Source organism: Cervus canadensis, chromosome 1 (genome assembly GCF_019320065.1).
Source record: "Cervus canadensis isolate Bull #8, Minnesota chromosome 1, ASM1932006v1, whole genome shotgun sequence".
Lineage (NCBI taxonomy): Eukaryota > Metazoa > Chordata > Mammalia > Artiodactyla > Cervidae > Cervus > Cervus canadensis.
In genome coordinates, this window is record NC_057386.1 from 37,598,807 (window position 1) to 37,615,017 (window position 16,211).

Here is a 16,211-nt window from a genome sequence, read left to right on the forward strand (position 1 = left end):
TCCTTGGGCCTCAGCTACTCACCTTGTCTGTGTAGGTTCACAGCAGATGAGGCTCGGGACCTGATCCAGCGTTACCTGACAGAGCACCCTGACCCCAATAACGAAAACATCGTTGGCTACAATAACAAGAAGTGCTGGCCCCGAGACGCCCGCATGCGCCTCATGAAGCATGATGTCAACCTGTGAGTCTAAGTTGGGGCTGTGGGAGCTGGAAGAGTGTCAGCTTGAGGGACCAGAGGACGATTAAAGGGAACTGATGAGGGGTGTCCTAGGTGGGAGGGTGTGCTCTGTCGGGACGTCATCAGTCTGGCTGGCCTTTGAAGGGAAGCTCGGACGTGACCCTGTGCGCTCTGTGGGCAGGGGTCGGGCAGTGTTCTGGGACATCAAGAACCGCCTGCCGCGCTCAGTGACGACAGTCCAGTGGGAGAACAGCTTCGTGTCCGTGTACAGTAAGGACAACCCCAACCTGCTGTTCAACATGTGTGGCTTTGAGTGCCGCATCCTGCCTAAGTGCCGAACCAGCTATGAGGAGTTCACCCACAAGGATGGGGTCTGGAACCTACAGAACGAGGTACAGTCTGGAGTGGGGCCGGATGGTGGGAGTAGGCCCACCTCCATCCTCAAGGATGAGGGGTGAGAGACGTGGCACATCTTTTCATCATCAATCCGCTGGGCCTTACTGGGAGGCTAGGGCTTAATGGTGGTCAGAGTTGTTTCTTATTCCTCTGGCATTTCCAGAGGTAGTTAACCTTGAGCTTGTGATTTAGGTTACTAAAGAGCGGACGGCTCAGTGTTTCCTGCGTGTGGATGATGAGTCAATGCAGCGCTTCCACAACCGCGTGCGTCAAATTCTGATGGCCTCCGGCTCCACCACCTTCACGAAGGTACACACAGCAGTCGTGTCCTCTGTCCATCTCATCCCTTCAGCCCTTCCCTGCTTTCTCCTTCTTTTTTCCTAGCTGTGCTCAGTGTGCAATCTCCATGCTTCATGGTACAGCAGCTTGGAGTGTCAGATCAGCTCACAGTGGTTTCCCGAGAATTCCCTGTAGGAATTCTGTAGCCTGCATCTGTGTGGTTGCAATGCTTCTGAGTTAAGGTGAGAGTAGAAGTGGGATTTTTAAATTTGGACAAAAATCACCATTTTTGCGTCTTCCCCAGGCTTGTTATCCGGGCCATACATTTAATCTTTTGCATGTTAAAAAGCAAGTATAACAAGGTATCTTTGTTTATTTCTTCTTCAGTTGCTTCCAAAGCCCCCCACTCCACCCATTTGGAAGGCAGCTGGAATTGAGAAAGAGTAATCTGAAGATTACTTAACTGTGTGTGCTTAAGTTTTTTCAAGGTTTAAAAAGTCGTCTTGCTCTTTCTGCTGTTTTCCCATTCTAGAAATGGTGCACGTGAATGTCCTGGCTTTTGCTCTCAAGAGCATCAGTTATACCAAAAAGAAAGGGAAGTCTCGGTTCTTATTAGGTTGTGTTTCAGAGTCACTGTCCAGTTTCTAACTGTGGTGATGAGGCAGGGTGATACTGGTGAATTTGAAATCACTAGTGATCACAAAGCAGGCAAAATTGGGAACTTCACAGGCAGATTAAACAACTGTCGTGATGTGATCAGCCCCAGATTTGCTGTGCGACTCAAAAATTTAGAAAGACGGCAGAATATTCTGCTCTTGCCCCATCAGATTGGATTCATTATACTGACAACTCAGCTGGCATCGTGGACCACAAAGAAGCAAGACATAAAAACACATGGGGGGATAACCTGGGATTCTTTTTCAATGCATATAATATATACATAGAAATAAAATGCCCCAGTGGATTAAAAAAAAAAATCACCTCCTCCTGACTTGTCTTAGAATAACTCTTAGCTGTAGCATTTTCTCCCCTTCTGGCTTTCCTATCCCTTTAAATATGTAATAAAGAAGGCTTTCAGTTTTTTAGTATACTTTTTTTTTTTTTTTAATATGGAACGCTTCACGAATTTGCGTATCATCCTTGCGCAGGGGCCATGCTAATCTTCTCTGTATCGTTCCAATTTTAGTATATGTGCTGCCGAAGCGAGCACTAGTATACTTTTTTAATAGTTTTGTTAAGGATACTTTTTTTTTTAAATGATAACTCATCTCAAAACCCTCAGGATACATTTTTTTGGGGGGTATAGTGCAAGGTAAAACTGTTTGTCTTCTTAGGTTGGTTTATATCATCTAGAGTCAGATGACAGGAGTTATATAACTCATTCATTCCATGTGTTCAAGGCATACACACACACTGCCTGTGAGAGAGTCTCTGCCTTCCTAGAGCTCACTGCCTACTTGGAGAGACATGCATAGTCAAGAGAACTATAGTACCGTATGTTTTTAGAGCTCTCATGTTGTTTGGGGATCAGTCACAGTCCTTGAGTTCTTGACTCTAGCCCAGTCTGGGAAAGGGAGAAAGACTTCCTGAAAGAAAGAACGTGTGAGAGACAGGTGAGGGAGGGCATTCTTTCAGCCAGAGGTATGAAGAGGTAGCAAGCACAGTGTCTGTGGGGCCATAAAAAGTTTGGGGCAGTAGAATTGTGGAAGAGGTGGAGGCTGAATAGATAAGCAAGAGCTAAATTATGGAGGTCATCACCGCCTCATTAATCCCATAAGGGTCCTGAGCATGGGAGTGACTTTCAGGTTTCTGTGTTAGGTGGTTCACTCATGCAGCTGTGGGGAAGATGGATTCAGAAGAGTAGGAATAAAGATGAGGTTTGGGGACTCTGCTGAAGACCAGATAAAAATGATGGGAACAGTGAATGTAGAGGGACAGAGGGGGAAGAGATTTGATAAGTAGTTAGTAGATAAAAGTCAGCAAAGCTTCATTGTGGTGACATGCCAGAGGGAAAGGAAGTCAAAGTAACATTCAGTTTTTGGTATGGGTGACTGGATGGATGATGGAGCCACCAACTGGAAGACTACAGGAAGAAGAGTGTGTTTAGGAGAGAAGATAAATGGATTTGGTTGAGGGTGTAAGAAGTTTGATGTTCTTGAAAACATCCAGATAGAGGTTCTAGCAGACACTGAAATCACATTTCTTCAGTTCCAAGGTAAATATATCCATATATAAGTGTATGTATTTTGTCCCTCTTAGTGGTATCTCTTAGATTTGATGAAAAAAAGTATTACAGGTTTGAAGCTCCAGGGAGAGAAATGAAACGAGAAAGTAAGAGGTTAGGGGGAACTTAGAGGTTCTTATAGGATGTCCAGGTGGAGATAACTTTGCAGCCTGGAGCTTGGAGAAGATACCTGGATTGCAATGTAGGTTTAAGAGCCTGTCAGCATGGAGAAGGAAATGGCAACCCACTCCAGTATTCTTGCCTGGAAAAGTCCATGGACAGAGGAGCCTGGCGGGCTGAAGTCCATGGGGTTACATGACTGAGCATGTGTGCACAAGGGTGGAGGGAGATGGGTTGGTAGCAATAAAGTGGTAGAACTTAAAAAAAAAAAGAGCCTGTCAGCATAAAGGCGATGGTTGAAAGCTCAAGATGAGCAAGATTATCTGGGGAAAGTGTAAGGAGCGAGAAGAGCAGAGGGATGAGCTTGAAACCTTAGGGAACACGGAGCAGCAGTGTGGCCAGACTGGGCAAGTGCCGGGCTCTGGGCGCCAAGCCTGTCAGGAATCGGGACAGGCACTTAACAGTGTCAGTTGCCTAAAAGTGTTTCAGTCAGATAAGGCCTGACAAGTAGCCATTGGATTTGGCAGTCAGGACGTCATTGGTGACCTTAGGGAGAGCTGTTTCAGAAATAGTGGGGAGAGATGCCAGATTGCAGTGGGTGAGGCTTTATGGGAAGTGAGGGAGTGGAGTCAGCAGGGACTGTCAGTTTGCCAGAGCAGCTGGAGGAGGAGGGACAGGAGACGCCACCTAGAGGGAGAGAGAAGTCACGGCAGGTATTTTAAATGGCAGTGATGGGAGTCTGCACAGTAGGGAGCCAGCAGCGTTCTGAGCGCAGCAGAGACGTGTGATAAGTGATGGAGTGGTGTCCGCTTAGCCGGAATAGGTAGAGGGAAGCATCCTCTGAACCTAGTAGAAAGAGGTCGGTATTGATGTGAACGTAGATAAGTGTAGTGGGAAGCTGTAACAAATCTTGCTTTTTTCAGTTTTGCCAGGGCTGGAGTGAGGGGAATAGGATGTTGGACTTGAGCACAGCAGTGAGGGTGTGATTCAGTTGTTGAAGAAACTGTGCACTGAGGGTTTTAAGAGAGTGAAGACAACTGTGAGTGAGTACCTCTTCCCAGAAGGACTCAGCTATTCAAGCACTCAGCGAGGGGCTGGAGAAAGTAGATCAATTCTAGTGCTGATTTAGGATTGGGGCTTTGTCAGAGGGCTGTTGTGGAGTCATGAGGGACCAGAAACAGGGAGTCAAAGGTGCTGACCCCTTTGGAATCTTAGATATTGGGAGGGGGGAGAAGGAAGAGACCAGAAGAGATGGGTGGCCCTGGGGGAAAAAGGCAGTGTTCGAGGGAATAGATGTGTGAGAGGTTAGAGCCAGAGGTCAGGGGGGCAGTGTGATGTAGTTGTTAGAATAATGGTTTGGGAGTCAAACTAGGTTCAGTCCTAGCTTTCCCATGTTACTAGTTGGGATCTGAGTTAAGTCACCTACCCACTGTGGGCCTCAGTTCCCTCATCTGTAAAATGGGGGACTCACTTGTAATCATTACTGATGCTACAGCTTTAGGTGCACCATTCATTCTTGCTTTATGTAAGGGCAGTCTGCTCGCCCAAGCTTGGAGCCAGGACGCCTTTAGTCCTAGTCAGTCAGTTCAGTCGCTCAGTCGTGTCCGACTCTTTGCGACCCCATGAACCGCAGCACGCCAGGCCTCCCTGTCCATCACCAACTCCCGCCGTTTACTCAAACTCATGTCCATCGAGTCGGTGATGCCATCCAGCCATCTCATCCTCTGTCGTCCCCTTCCTCTCCTGCCCCCAATCCCTCCCAGCATCAGGGTCTTTTCCAATGAGTCAACACTTCCCATGAGGTGGCCAAAGTATTGGAGTTTCAGCTCCAGCATCAGTCCTTCCAGTGAACACCCAGGACTGATCTCCTTTAGGATGGACTGGTTGGATCTCCTTGCAGTCCAAAGGACTCTCAAGCGTCTTCTCCAACACCACAGTTCAAAAGCATCATTTCTTCCGCACTCAACTTTCTTTATAGTCCAACTCTCACATCCATACATGACCACTGGAAAAACCAAAGCCTTGACTAGATGGACCTTCGTTGGCAAAGTAATGTCTCTGCTTTTTAATATGCTATCTAGGTTGGTCATAACTTTCCTTCCAAGGAGTAAGCGTCTTTTTTTAATTTCATGGCTGCAGTCACCATCCGCAGTGATTCTGGAGCCCCAAAAAATAAAGTCTTCCACTGTTTCCCCATCTATTTGCCTTGAAGTGATGGGACCAGATGCCATGATCTTAGTTTTCTGAATGTTGAGCTTTAAGCCAACTTTTTCACTCTCCTCTTTCACTTTCAGCAAGAGGCTTTTTAGTTCCTCTTCACTTTCTGCCATAAGGGTGGTATCATCTGCATATCTGAGGTTATTGATATTTCTCCCGGCAATCCTGATTCCAGCTTGTGCTTCTTCCAGCCCAGTGTTTCTCATAATGTACTCTGCATAGAAGTTAAATAAGCAGGGTGACAATATATACAGCCTTGACGTACTCCTTTTCCTATTTGGAACCAGTCTGTTGTTCCATGTCCAGTTCTAACTGTTGCTTCCTGACCTGCATATAGGTTTGTCAAGAGGTAGGTCAGGTGGTCTGGTATTCCCATCTCTTTCAGAATTTTCCACAATTTATTGTGATCCACACAGTCAGAGGCTTTGGCATGGTCAATAAAGCGGAAATAAATGTTTTTCTGGAACTCTCTTGCTTTTTCGATGATCCAGTGGGTGTTGGCAATTTGATCTCTGGTTCCTCTGCCTTTTCTACACTTGATCTTAGCCAAAAGGCCGAGAAGTGATTCTCTGCCTTTTCTAAAACCAGCTTGAACATCTGGAAGTTCACGATTCATGTATTGCTGAAGCCTGGCTTGGAGAATTTTGAGCATCACTTTACTAGCGTGTGAGATGAGTGCAGTTGTGCGGTAGTTTGGGCATTCTTTGGCATTGCCTTTCTTAGGGACTGGAATGAAAACGGACCTTTTCCAGTCCTGTGGCCACTGCTGAGTTTTCCAAATTTGCTGGCATGTTGAGTGCAGCACTTTCACAGCATCATCTTTCAGGATTTGAAAGAGCTCAACTGGAATTCCATCACCTCCACTAGCTTTGTTCATAGTGATGCTTTCTAAGGCCCACTTGACTTCACATTCCAGGGTGTCTGGCTCTAGCTGAATAATCACACCATCGTGATTATCTGGGTCGTGAAGATCTTTTTTGTACAGTTCTGTGTATTCTTGCCACCTCTTCTTAATATCTTCTGCTTCTGTTAGGTCCATACCATTTCTGTCCTTTATTGAGCCCATCTTTGCATGAAATGTTCCCTTGGTATCTCTGATTTTCTTGAAGAGATCTCTAGTCTTTCCCATTCTGTTGTTTTCCTCTGTTTCTTTGCATTGATCACTGAGGAATGCTTTCTTATCTCTCCTTGCTATTCTTTGGAACTGCATTCAAATGGGAATATCTTTCCTTTTCTCCTTTGCTTTTCACTTCTCTTCTTTTCATAGCTATTTGTAAGGCCTTCTCAGACAGCCATTTTGCTTTTTTGCATTTCTTTTCCATGGGGATGGTCTTGATCCCTGTCTGCTGTACAATGTCATGAACCTCCATCCATAGTTCATCAGGCACTCTGTCTATCAGATCTAGTCCCTTAAATCTATTTCTCATTTCCAGTGTATAGTCATAAGGGATTTGATTTAGGTCATTCCTGAATGGTCTAGTGGTTTTCCCTACTTTCTTCAATTTAAGTCTGAATTTGGCAATAAGGAGTTCATGATCTGAGCCACAGTCAGCTCCTGGTCTTGTTTTTGCTGACTGTATAGAGCTTCTCCATCTTTGGCTGCAAAGAATATAATCAGTCTGATTTTGGCATTGACCATCTGTTGATGTCCATGTTTAGAGTCTTCTCTTATGTTGTTGGAAGAGGATGTTTGCTTTGACCAGTTCGTTCTCTTGGCAAAACTTCTTATTAGCCTTTGCCCTGCTTCATTCCGTACTCCAAGGCCAAGTTTGCCTGTTAATCCAGGTGTTTCTTGACTTCCTACTTTTGCATTCCAGTCCCTTATAATGAAAAGGACATCTTTTTTGGCTGTTAGTTCTAAAAAGTCTTATAGGTCTTCATAGAACCATTCAACTTCAGCTTCTTCAGCGTTACTGGCTGGGGCATAGGCTTGGATTCCTGTGATATTAAATGGTTTGCCTTGGAAACGAACAGAGGTCATTCTGTCGTTTTTGAGATTGCATCCAAGTACTGCATTTCGGACTCTTGGTGACCATGATGGCTACTCCATTTCTTCTAAGGGGTTCCTGCCCACAGTAGTAGATATAATGGTCATCTGAGTTAAATTCACCCATTTCAGTCCATTTTAGTTTGCTAATTCTTAGAATGTCGATGTTCACGCTTGTCATCTCCTGTTTGACCACTTCCAGTTTGCCTTGATTCAATCCTAGTAGTGGCTTTGAAATAAGACTGGAATATTTAAACAAGACTGGTAAGTGCCAGAAATAACAGAAGGAAAATAGCAATATACCATGCTCAAGCACCTGACCTATGAGGTACAACCTACTTAACTTTAGCTTCTGGAGGACCATCAGAAACTCCTGTCGAGTTCCCTGTCTTCTCTCCCTCACTAGGGAGTCCCTTTAAGCATGTGTAGATGACTTAAAGTCTAAAGCCAAGAAGAAACAAACATCTTTGCCCAGCAGTAGGTGTATTTCGCTGTTCTTTTTTGTTTTGATTTTTATTTTACATTATTTATTTTTAATAAACATTTTTTAGGGCAGTTCTAGGTTTATAATAAAATCAAAAGGAAGGTACCAACATTTCCCATAAAATCCCTGTGCCTGTACATGTAGAGCCTTCCCTATCGTTAGCATCCCTCACCAGAGTGGTACATATTTACCACAGATGAACCTACATTGACACATTGTGACCATCCAAAGTTCCAAGTTTACCTTAGGGTTCACTCTTGGTGTGGTATATATTCTCTGGGTTTGAACAAGTGTATAAGAATACTTGTGCTCAGTCACTTAGTTGTGTCTCACTCTTTGCAGCCCCATGGACTGTAGCCCGCCAGCCTCCGTTGTCTGTGGAATTCTCCAGGCAAGAATACTGGGGTGGGTTGCCATGCCCTTCTCTGGGGCATCTTCCCAACCCAGGGGTTGCAGATGGATTCTTTACCACTAGTGCCACTTAGGAAGCCCGTAAGAACACACATCCATTGCTAAAATAACATACAATTTTCATGCCGTAAAAAACCCTCTCTTCCTCTTTGTCTCCCCTGTCCCCACCCCAGCCATATGTTTAGTTTTAAATAGAAAAAAATTGTTCTCTACTGTATCATGGTTTAAAAGGATACAGTAAAAGTTATTAATTTCTCTAATAGTTATGTTTTCATTTACAAGAAAATGAAATTAAATACTAACAAAATCCAGAAAACACCAACAATCCCATTGTCCTAACATCAGTTTTATTTTTCCCCGTTACACTCCAAGTTGGTCATGTATTATGATGGGCAGGTTATGTACGTTGAATTTATTTCATTTATGAAGACATAATATGTGTGAAGTTCTTAACCATGGTACATAGAACATGGAATCACTCTGTTATTTCCTTTTTGCTTCCTGTCATCCCCGGAAACTTTTGCTGTTCTTAAAGGAACATGACGCTGTCTGGGAATTCATACTTATTCCCTACCGGAAATACAGCACTAGTAGCTACAGCAGAACTGGGGTGTTCTGTGATACAGACCGTGCAGCTTGTGATTCCAAGGGCCAAATACAGTCAGAGAACTTATTACTAAGCGTCAGGTATCCTGTTGAAGTCTGTTTGCTTTACTCCCAGATCTAGCCCGTTCTGACCCCCAGCTGCTTCTATAATGGGTCTATTGCTCAGATGCTTGGTTTTGCTTCTGTGACTTGGTTCAGGCTGTTACCTCACTCTGGGGTCACTTCATACTGCCTGTCCTGAATACTGTTTGCTCAAGGCTGATGCCTATGATGACTCCAGCCAGTGTGATCTTTCCCTTCAACAATTGCCTGACAAACTTTCCTTACCTTAAAACCTTGATTATATCTTTTGGTGTTTTGCAGTTTATTCTCCTTTTTTATTGATCTTTTTCAAAAATTGCTTTTGGTTTTGTTTAATTTTATTTTTCTCTTTCCTATTTCATTGGTTCTGCTCTTTGCTTACTTTGGGTTTAGTTTGCTCTTCATTTTCTAGTCTGTTAAAGATTAAATGACAATTTTGGACCTTTCATTTTAATAGACATATTCAATGCTGAAAAATCTCCTTTTAAGCACTGCTTTAGCTGCATCCCTCAAATTTTGATAGGTTTTCCTTTTCATTCAGTTAAAAATGTTTTCTGATTTCCCTTGTGAGTTTTTATTTTACCCATAGGTTACTTACAAGTATGCTGTTTAATTTTCAAATACTGAAGTGTTTTTCCAGGTGCTTCTATGTTATTAGTGTCTAGTTTAATTCTGTTATGGTCAGATCTTTATGATCTTAGTTTTTCAAATGTAGACTTGTTTTATGGTTTAGCCTATATGGTGACTGTCTCCTGTGTACTTGAAAAAGAATGTATTCTGCTATTGTTGGGTTTTACAGATGTCATTTAGGTTCTGTAAGTTCTGTTGTTCAAGGCCTTTAATTAGTCTTTTTTTTTTTTTCTTTTGTCTATTTCTGTCAATTACTGAAAGAAGAGTGTTGGAAGTCGTGGATTTATTTTCCCTTCCAGGTTCCTCTTTTTATTTTTGGCTTCAGAGATACCATTCACTTTATTAAACTCATCTAAGCTTATAATATAAAGACACATGACATTTTCCCAGAAATTTATACTTTTTTTGAGCATCAAAGGATGTCTGAAATTCATACTGCTCTGCTATCTTTTAAATATTTAGTGAAAGTTGGACAAACATACTTGGCTTGCAGATGGAAAACCAACGAGTCATCAGGAGATTAGCAGGTTTAGGGGAGTAGGGAGCCATCTCACTGAGACAAACTTTTTTCTTCAGAAACCTGCATATGAGTGATGATCAAGGAGTGTGCCAGGTGGAATGCTGTTATCATGTACCTGAAGATAACAGCTGGAATTAGAAATTAACTTAACAACTAGTGCACACAGACACTTCAGTAGATGGAAACAGCACTGTTGACACTCTCACAAGGAATATATATAGTTCATACCCTTGGGCATAATTATATGCTTTGTTTTTTTTTTTTTTGAGTCTTAATGTTTCAACAGGTCCATCATTTTTTTTGCTTCATATCTTTTGAGGCTGTGTTATTAAGTATGCAGTATGTTTAGAATTATCGTATCTTCTTAATGAATTGACTCCCTTATCATCATGAAATGTCCTTTATTCCTTGTAATATTCTCTGCTCTAAAGTCTACATTGTCTGGTATCAGTACCACCCCTTTAGCTTTGTTTTGTGTGTGCATGGATGTCTTTTTCCATCTTTTTACTTTTAACCTATGTCATTATAATTAAAGTTAACTTCTTACAGATTGCACTTAGTTGGTTCTTGCTTTTTAAATTCACTTGAACAGTCTTTGCCATATGAGTAGTCTAAACACTCCAATTAAGTTTGAGATAACTATCCATATGGTTGAGTTTAAATCTGCCATCTGTTCTTTGTTCTGGTTTTTTTCCTCTTTTCCTGCCTTCTTTTTAACTTATTTTTTAAACATGAGAAAAACAAAGGTTTCATAACATAAATCTGTGAAAGAGACCCAGGAAAACTTGAGTAACTAATTTTCCAAGTTTCTTTTGGATTAAGTGGGGATTTTGGTATGATTTTCATTTAACTCCACTCTTTGATTATTAGCTACGGTTCTTTGGTTTTTTTGGTGGCTCTAGGGTTTATGGTGTACACCTCTGTCTTACTATGACCACTAGTCTATTACATTACATATTGTATGATAACCTTACAGTAGTTTACTTTCATTTTTCCCCTTATTCTTTGTAGTTTTAACTGTACCTATATTATAAATACAGTGATACATTGTTGCTCTTTTGGCTTTAAACAGCCTTTTAATCTTCTATAGAAATTACAAAATGAGAAAAAAATGTCTTTTTTATCCACATACTGTTTCTGGTGCTTCATAACTTTATGTAGATCCATGTTTCCATCTGGTACTTTCTTTCCACTTGAAGAATTTCCTTTAACATCGCTTGTAGTAAGTGTCTACTGGCAGTGAATATGCTCTGCTTTTGTTTGTCAGGATAAGTATTTATTTTGCCTTCATTATTTTCTTCTGAAGCTTTACAATGTTGTTAATCCCATCAATATATTTTAAATTTTCAGATACTGAAATTTTTATCTCTAGAAGTTTTTTCATTTGGGTCTTTAACAACTATTTCTCTCCTCATTATGTTCATGTTTATCTTATATATTCAAGCATAATTATAAATGCTATAGGTCTTTGTCTACTAATTCCATCATCTGTTTCTGTTTAATTTATTTTTGGCTGTGCTGGGTCTTCGTTGCTCTGTAGGCTATGTTTAGTTGCAGTGAGCGCGGGCTACTCTAGTTGAGGTGGGTGAGTTTCTCACTGCAGTGTCTTCTCTTGTGTGGAGCACAGGCTCTAGGGCCCGTGGGCTTCAGTATTGCGTCATGCAGGCTTGGTAGTTACGGCTCTGGGTCTTAGTTGCGGCGCATGGCATTTGTTGCATCATGCGGGCTCTTCGTGTGGTGCACGTAGTTACATTCTGTGGGCTCTGGAGCATGTGGCCTCAGAAGTTGTAGTACTGGGACTTAGTTGATCCACAGCATGTGAGATCTTAGTTCCCCAATCAGGATTCAGACCCTCATATGCAGCATTGCTAGGTGAATTCTTAACCACTGGACCACCAGGGAAGTCCCTCTATTTTCCGTCTATATGGATTTGTTTATTCTGGACGTTTAATGTAAGTGGATCATGTATATGACCTTTTTCATCTGGCTTCTTTCACTTAGCATGTTTTCAAGGTTTATCCATGTTGTAGCATGTATGAGTATTTCAGTCCTTTTCATGGATAAATATTTCGTTATATGGCTGTACCACATTTTGTTTGTCAGTAGATGGACATTTGGGGTTTTTCTATTTTCTGGCTATTATGAATAATGCCTTTGTGAACAATTTGTGTACACATTTTTAATGTGACTTTTTAATTAATGTATTTATTTAGGCTGTGCTGGGTCTTCACTGCTGTGCATGGTCTTTCTCTAGTTGGAGCAGGTTAGGGCTACTCTGGTTGTGTGTTCGCTTCTCATTGCGGAGACTTCTCTTGTTGCAGAGCTTGGGCCCTAGAGCTCAGCCTCAGTAGTTGTGGCCCATGGACTTAGTTGCCCTGTGGCATGTGGAATCTTCCTGGACCAGAGAGCAAACCCTTGGGCCCTGCATTGGCAGGCGGATTCTTAACCACTGGACCACCAGGGAAGTCCATGTACACATTTTTGTGTGGACATAAGTTTTTATTTCTCTTGGGTATATACCTGGGAGTAGGATTATTGGGTCATACAGTTACTCTGTTTAACCTTTTGAGAACTGCCAGGCTGTTTCAGTGTGGCTATACTATTTCATATTCCCACTAGTAGTATATGATAAGTGTATTTCCTCCACATCCTTGCTAATACTTGTCACTCACTCATCGCCTTTCCAATGGGTGTTAAGTATATCTCATAGTGATTTTGATTTATACACACTTCCCTAATGACATTGAGCTCAACTCTTTCTTGAGAACTAAAAAGAATATAGCTAATTGTATCTAGTGGTTCCCAGCCACACACCCTCTCCCTGCAATGACTTATTGATAATTTACTTTCTTCTCACTGTCTTCAGATTGTGAATAAGTGGAACACAGCTCTTATTGGCCTTATGACATACTTTCGAGAGGCTGTGGTAAACACCCAGGAGCTCCTGGACTTGCTGGTGAAGTGTGAGAACAAGATCCAGACACGAATCAAGATTGGCCTCAACTCCAAGATGCCGAGTCGATTCCCCCCTGTCGTTTTCTACACCCCTAAGGAGTTGGGTGGACTTGGCATGCTCTCAATGGGCCATGTGCTCATTCCCCAGTCTGACCTCAGGTAGGACTTTGCTAAGAATCTTGCTAGACCCTGAAGGAAAGGGGATGTTTATTTTTAGCCTTTGTTTTTCTTCTAATCTTGGTTGTGCCCCCCCAACAGGTGGTCCAAGCAGACAGATGTAGGTATCACACACTTCCGTTCAGGAATGAGCCACGAAGAAGACCAGCTGATTCCCAATTTGTATCGCTACATACAGCCATGGGAGAGTGAGTTCATTGATTCTCAGCGGGTCTGGGCTGAGTATGCACTCAAGAGACAAGAGGCCATTGCTCAGAACAGGTGGGCATCCACGAGGGTATAGCAGTTCTGTCAGGGGAGGAGGGGTGACCTTTGAGCCCTGCCTAAAGGTCAGGGGAGATCATGCCGTATTGTGTGGAGTCAAGGAAGTGGGTTCTATATCTGACCATATTTATCCTTGGCTAGGGAAGAATGCTGAACTTTTCATATATGTATTTAAGTTTGATCTTTTTTCCTTGGCAGACGACTGACCCTAGAAGATCTGGAAGATTCATGGGATCGTGGCATTCCTCGAATCAACACTCTGTTCCAGAAGGACAGGCACACACTGGCTTATGATAAGGGTTGGCGTGTTCGAACTGACTTTAAACAGTACCAGGTACTGGAGGGGACTGTGGCTGTTCTGGGAACCTGGGGCAGTGGGCTCCTGGAAGCTTGACTGGACCTGCCTTGCCTTCTAGGTTTTGAAGCAGAACCCTTTCTGGTGGACACACCAGCGGCATGATGGGAAGCTCTGGAACCTGAACAACTACCGTACTGACATGATCCAGGCCCTGGGCGGCGTGGAAGGCATTCTCGAACACACCCTCTTCAAGGGCACTTACTTCCCTACCTGGGAGGGGCTTTTCTGGTGAGGATTCTGTTCTCTCCTTACAGTTGCTAGTTGGTTTTTATTCGTTAATTTATTTTTTGGCAGTGCCACGGGACTTGCAGGATCTTAGTTCTCTGATCAGTGATCAAACCTGCACCCCCTGCATTGCAAGTGTGGCGTCTTAACCACTGGACCACCAGGGAAACCCCTTTTCTCTCTGCAGTGATCTCTCACATATCACAGCTCTCTTGAGTTCATCCCTCGTGTGCCTTTGTTTCCTACTGTGGTGTTTCCCAGACAGCCACCCCAGGAGGTCAGCAGTGCTCTTGGGGGATGGCAGGACATCACTTTACCTGATCTCTTCTGTTTCCCAGGGAGAAGGCCAGTGGTTTTGAGGAGTCCATGAAGTGGAAGAAGCTCACCAATGCTCAGCGATCAGGATTGAACCAGATTCCCAATCGTAGATTCACCCTCTGGTGGTCCCCAACCATCAACCGAGCCAACGTGAGTGTGATTGGTAGACATGGGAATGGGAAGCTAAAAGCAGGGGTTTCTCCCTCCTCAACTACGTCTTGAGAACCAGAGTCTCAGTCTCTCCCTCTCTTTCTCGCGTCAGGTGTACGTGGGCTTTCAGGTGCAGCTGGACCTGACTGGGATCTTTATGCATGGCAAGATCCCCACGCTGAAGATCTCTCTCATCCAGATCTTCCGAGCTCACCTGTGGCAGAAGATCCACGAGAGCATCGTTATGGACTTGTGTCAGGTGCGCCCGAATTGAGGAGAAAGGATGCCACAGAAAGTCCAGTTTGCTCGCTTTTTTGGGTGTGGAAATCCACCCTTAGCTCCAAGGATGAGACTTCTGTTGTGGTCCCAGCTGCCCCATTATCTTCAGTTCTGTCAGCCCCCATTCCAAGCGGGCTTCCATAATCAGTCATAACCTTTCCACCTTCGCCTCCAGGTATTTGATCAGGAACTGGATGCACTGGAAATTGAGACAGTTCAGAAGGAGACAATCCACCCCCGAAAGTCCTATAAGATGAATTCTTCCTGTGCAGATATCCTGCTGTTTGCATCCTATAAGTGGAATGTCTCCCGGCCCTCATTGCTGGCTGACTCTAAGTAAGTGCCTTCTGACCCAACACTGGGCATCTGGGAACCTTCATTTTACTGTTTTTCTAGCAGCACTACTTTTGAAATTGTCCCTGGCTGCCTTTCTTTCTAATTAGAAGCCAGTGCTACCCCCTGATTCTGTCAACACTTTCAGCCAGGTCTGCTGATTGTCTGGTGCATCTTGCTGATCTGGAATAGAGGAGGAGTTGGTTTTAAGATGTAGACGGAGCAATTGAGAGTTCTTGATTTTCTGGGGATATTGGTTGTGCCAGTGTCTTCCTGGAAGCCTAGACTTCTGACCCCTCTCCACTTTCAGGGATGTGATGGATAGCACCACCACTCAGAAGTATTGGATTGACATACAGTTGCGCTGGGGGGACTATGATTCCCATGACATTGAGCGTTATGCCCGGGCCAAGTTCTTGGACTACACCACAGACAACATGAGTATCTACCCTTCACCCACTGGTGTGCTCATTGCCATTGACCTGGCATATAACCTGCATAGGTAAGTTGAGGCTCAAAAACATGTGTTTTTCATCAGCCCCATACTTTGTTTTAATTTTTAAAAGTTATTTTTAGTTGATGGGTAATTGCTTCACAGCATTGTGTTGGTCTCTGCCATCATCAGCATGAATTGGTAGTGGGTGTATCATGTGGCCCCTCCCTCTTGAACCCCTCTCCCAACCCATTAATTAATTTCTATTTTCTGTTGTAGTCGATGGACAGTGCTGTGTTCATGTCAGGCGCGCAGCAAGGTGACTTAGTTATACATGTGCCTGTGTCAGCTTTTTTCAGACTCAGATTCCATATAGGTTATTACAGTAGGTCCTTGTTATTTATCTGTTTTATGTACAGTAGGGTATATATGTTATCATCAGCTTCCTAATTTGTCCCTCCCTCCACCCCATACTTCAGTATACATGTGCTTTTTGGTTTGCCCAGGTGAGGTGGAGGTTTGCTGGTTTGCTCATCTGGGTCACTGACTCTTCCTTGCCTCTGTGTACATGAGCAGACACTTTCA

The 16,211-nt window shown here is 43.3% G+C and overlaps 1 protein-coding gene and 1 non-coding gene across 3 annotated transcripts in view; one reads left to right on the forward strand and one right to left on the reverse strand.

Annotated features, from left to right (window-relative positions):
• Window positions 1-16,211, forward strand: part of PRPF8 (pre-mRNA processing factor 8) — a 32,527-nt gene that overhangs the window by 10,455 nt on the left and 5,861 nt on the right. For both annotated transcript variants that reach the window (XM_043478383.1, XM_043478384.1), the window contains exons 22-32: window positions 36-182; window positions 361-571; window positions 768-884; window positions 13,001-13,248; window positions 13,348-13,527; window positions 13,729-13,864; window positions 13,947-14,116; window positions 14,452-14,581; window positions 14,694-14,840; window positions 15,036-15,196; window positions 15,504-15,695. In XM_043478383.1, the coding sequence (XP_043334318.1) occupies window positions 36-182; window positions 361-571; window positions 768-884; window positions 13,001-13,248; window positions 13,348-13,527; window positions 13,729-13,864; window positions 13,947-14,116; window positions 14,452-14,581; window positions 14,694-14,840; window positions 15,036-15,196; window positions 15,504-15,695 (1,839 nt within the window). The remainder of the gene's footprint in view (window positions 1-35; window positions 183-360; window positions 572-767; window positions 885-13,000; window positions 13,249-13,347; window positions 13,528-13,728; window positions 13,865-13,946; window positions 14,117-14,451; window positions 14,582-14,693; window positions 14,841-15,035; window positions 15,197-15,503; window positions 15,696-16,211) is intronic.
• LOC122425047 lies at window positions 1,958-2,064 on the reverse strand. The gene has a single exon (XR_006264666.1). It is a non-coding gene; the product is annotated as a U6 spliceosomal RNA (small nuclear RNA).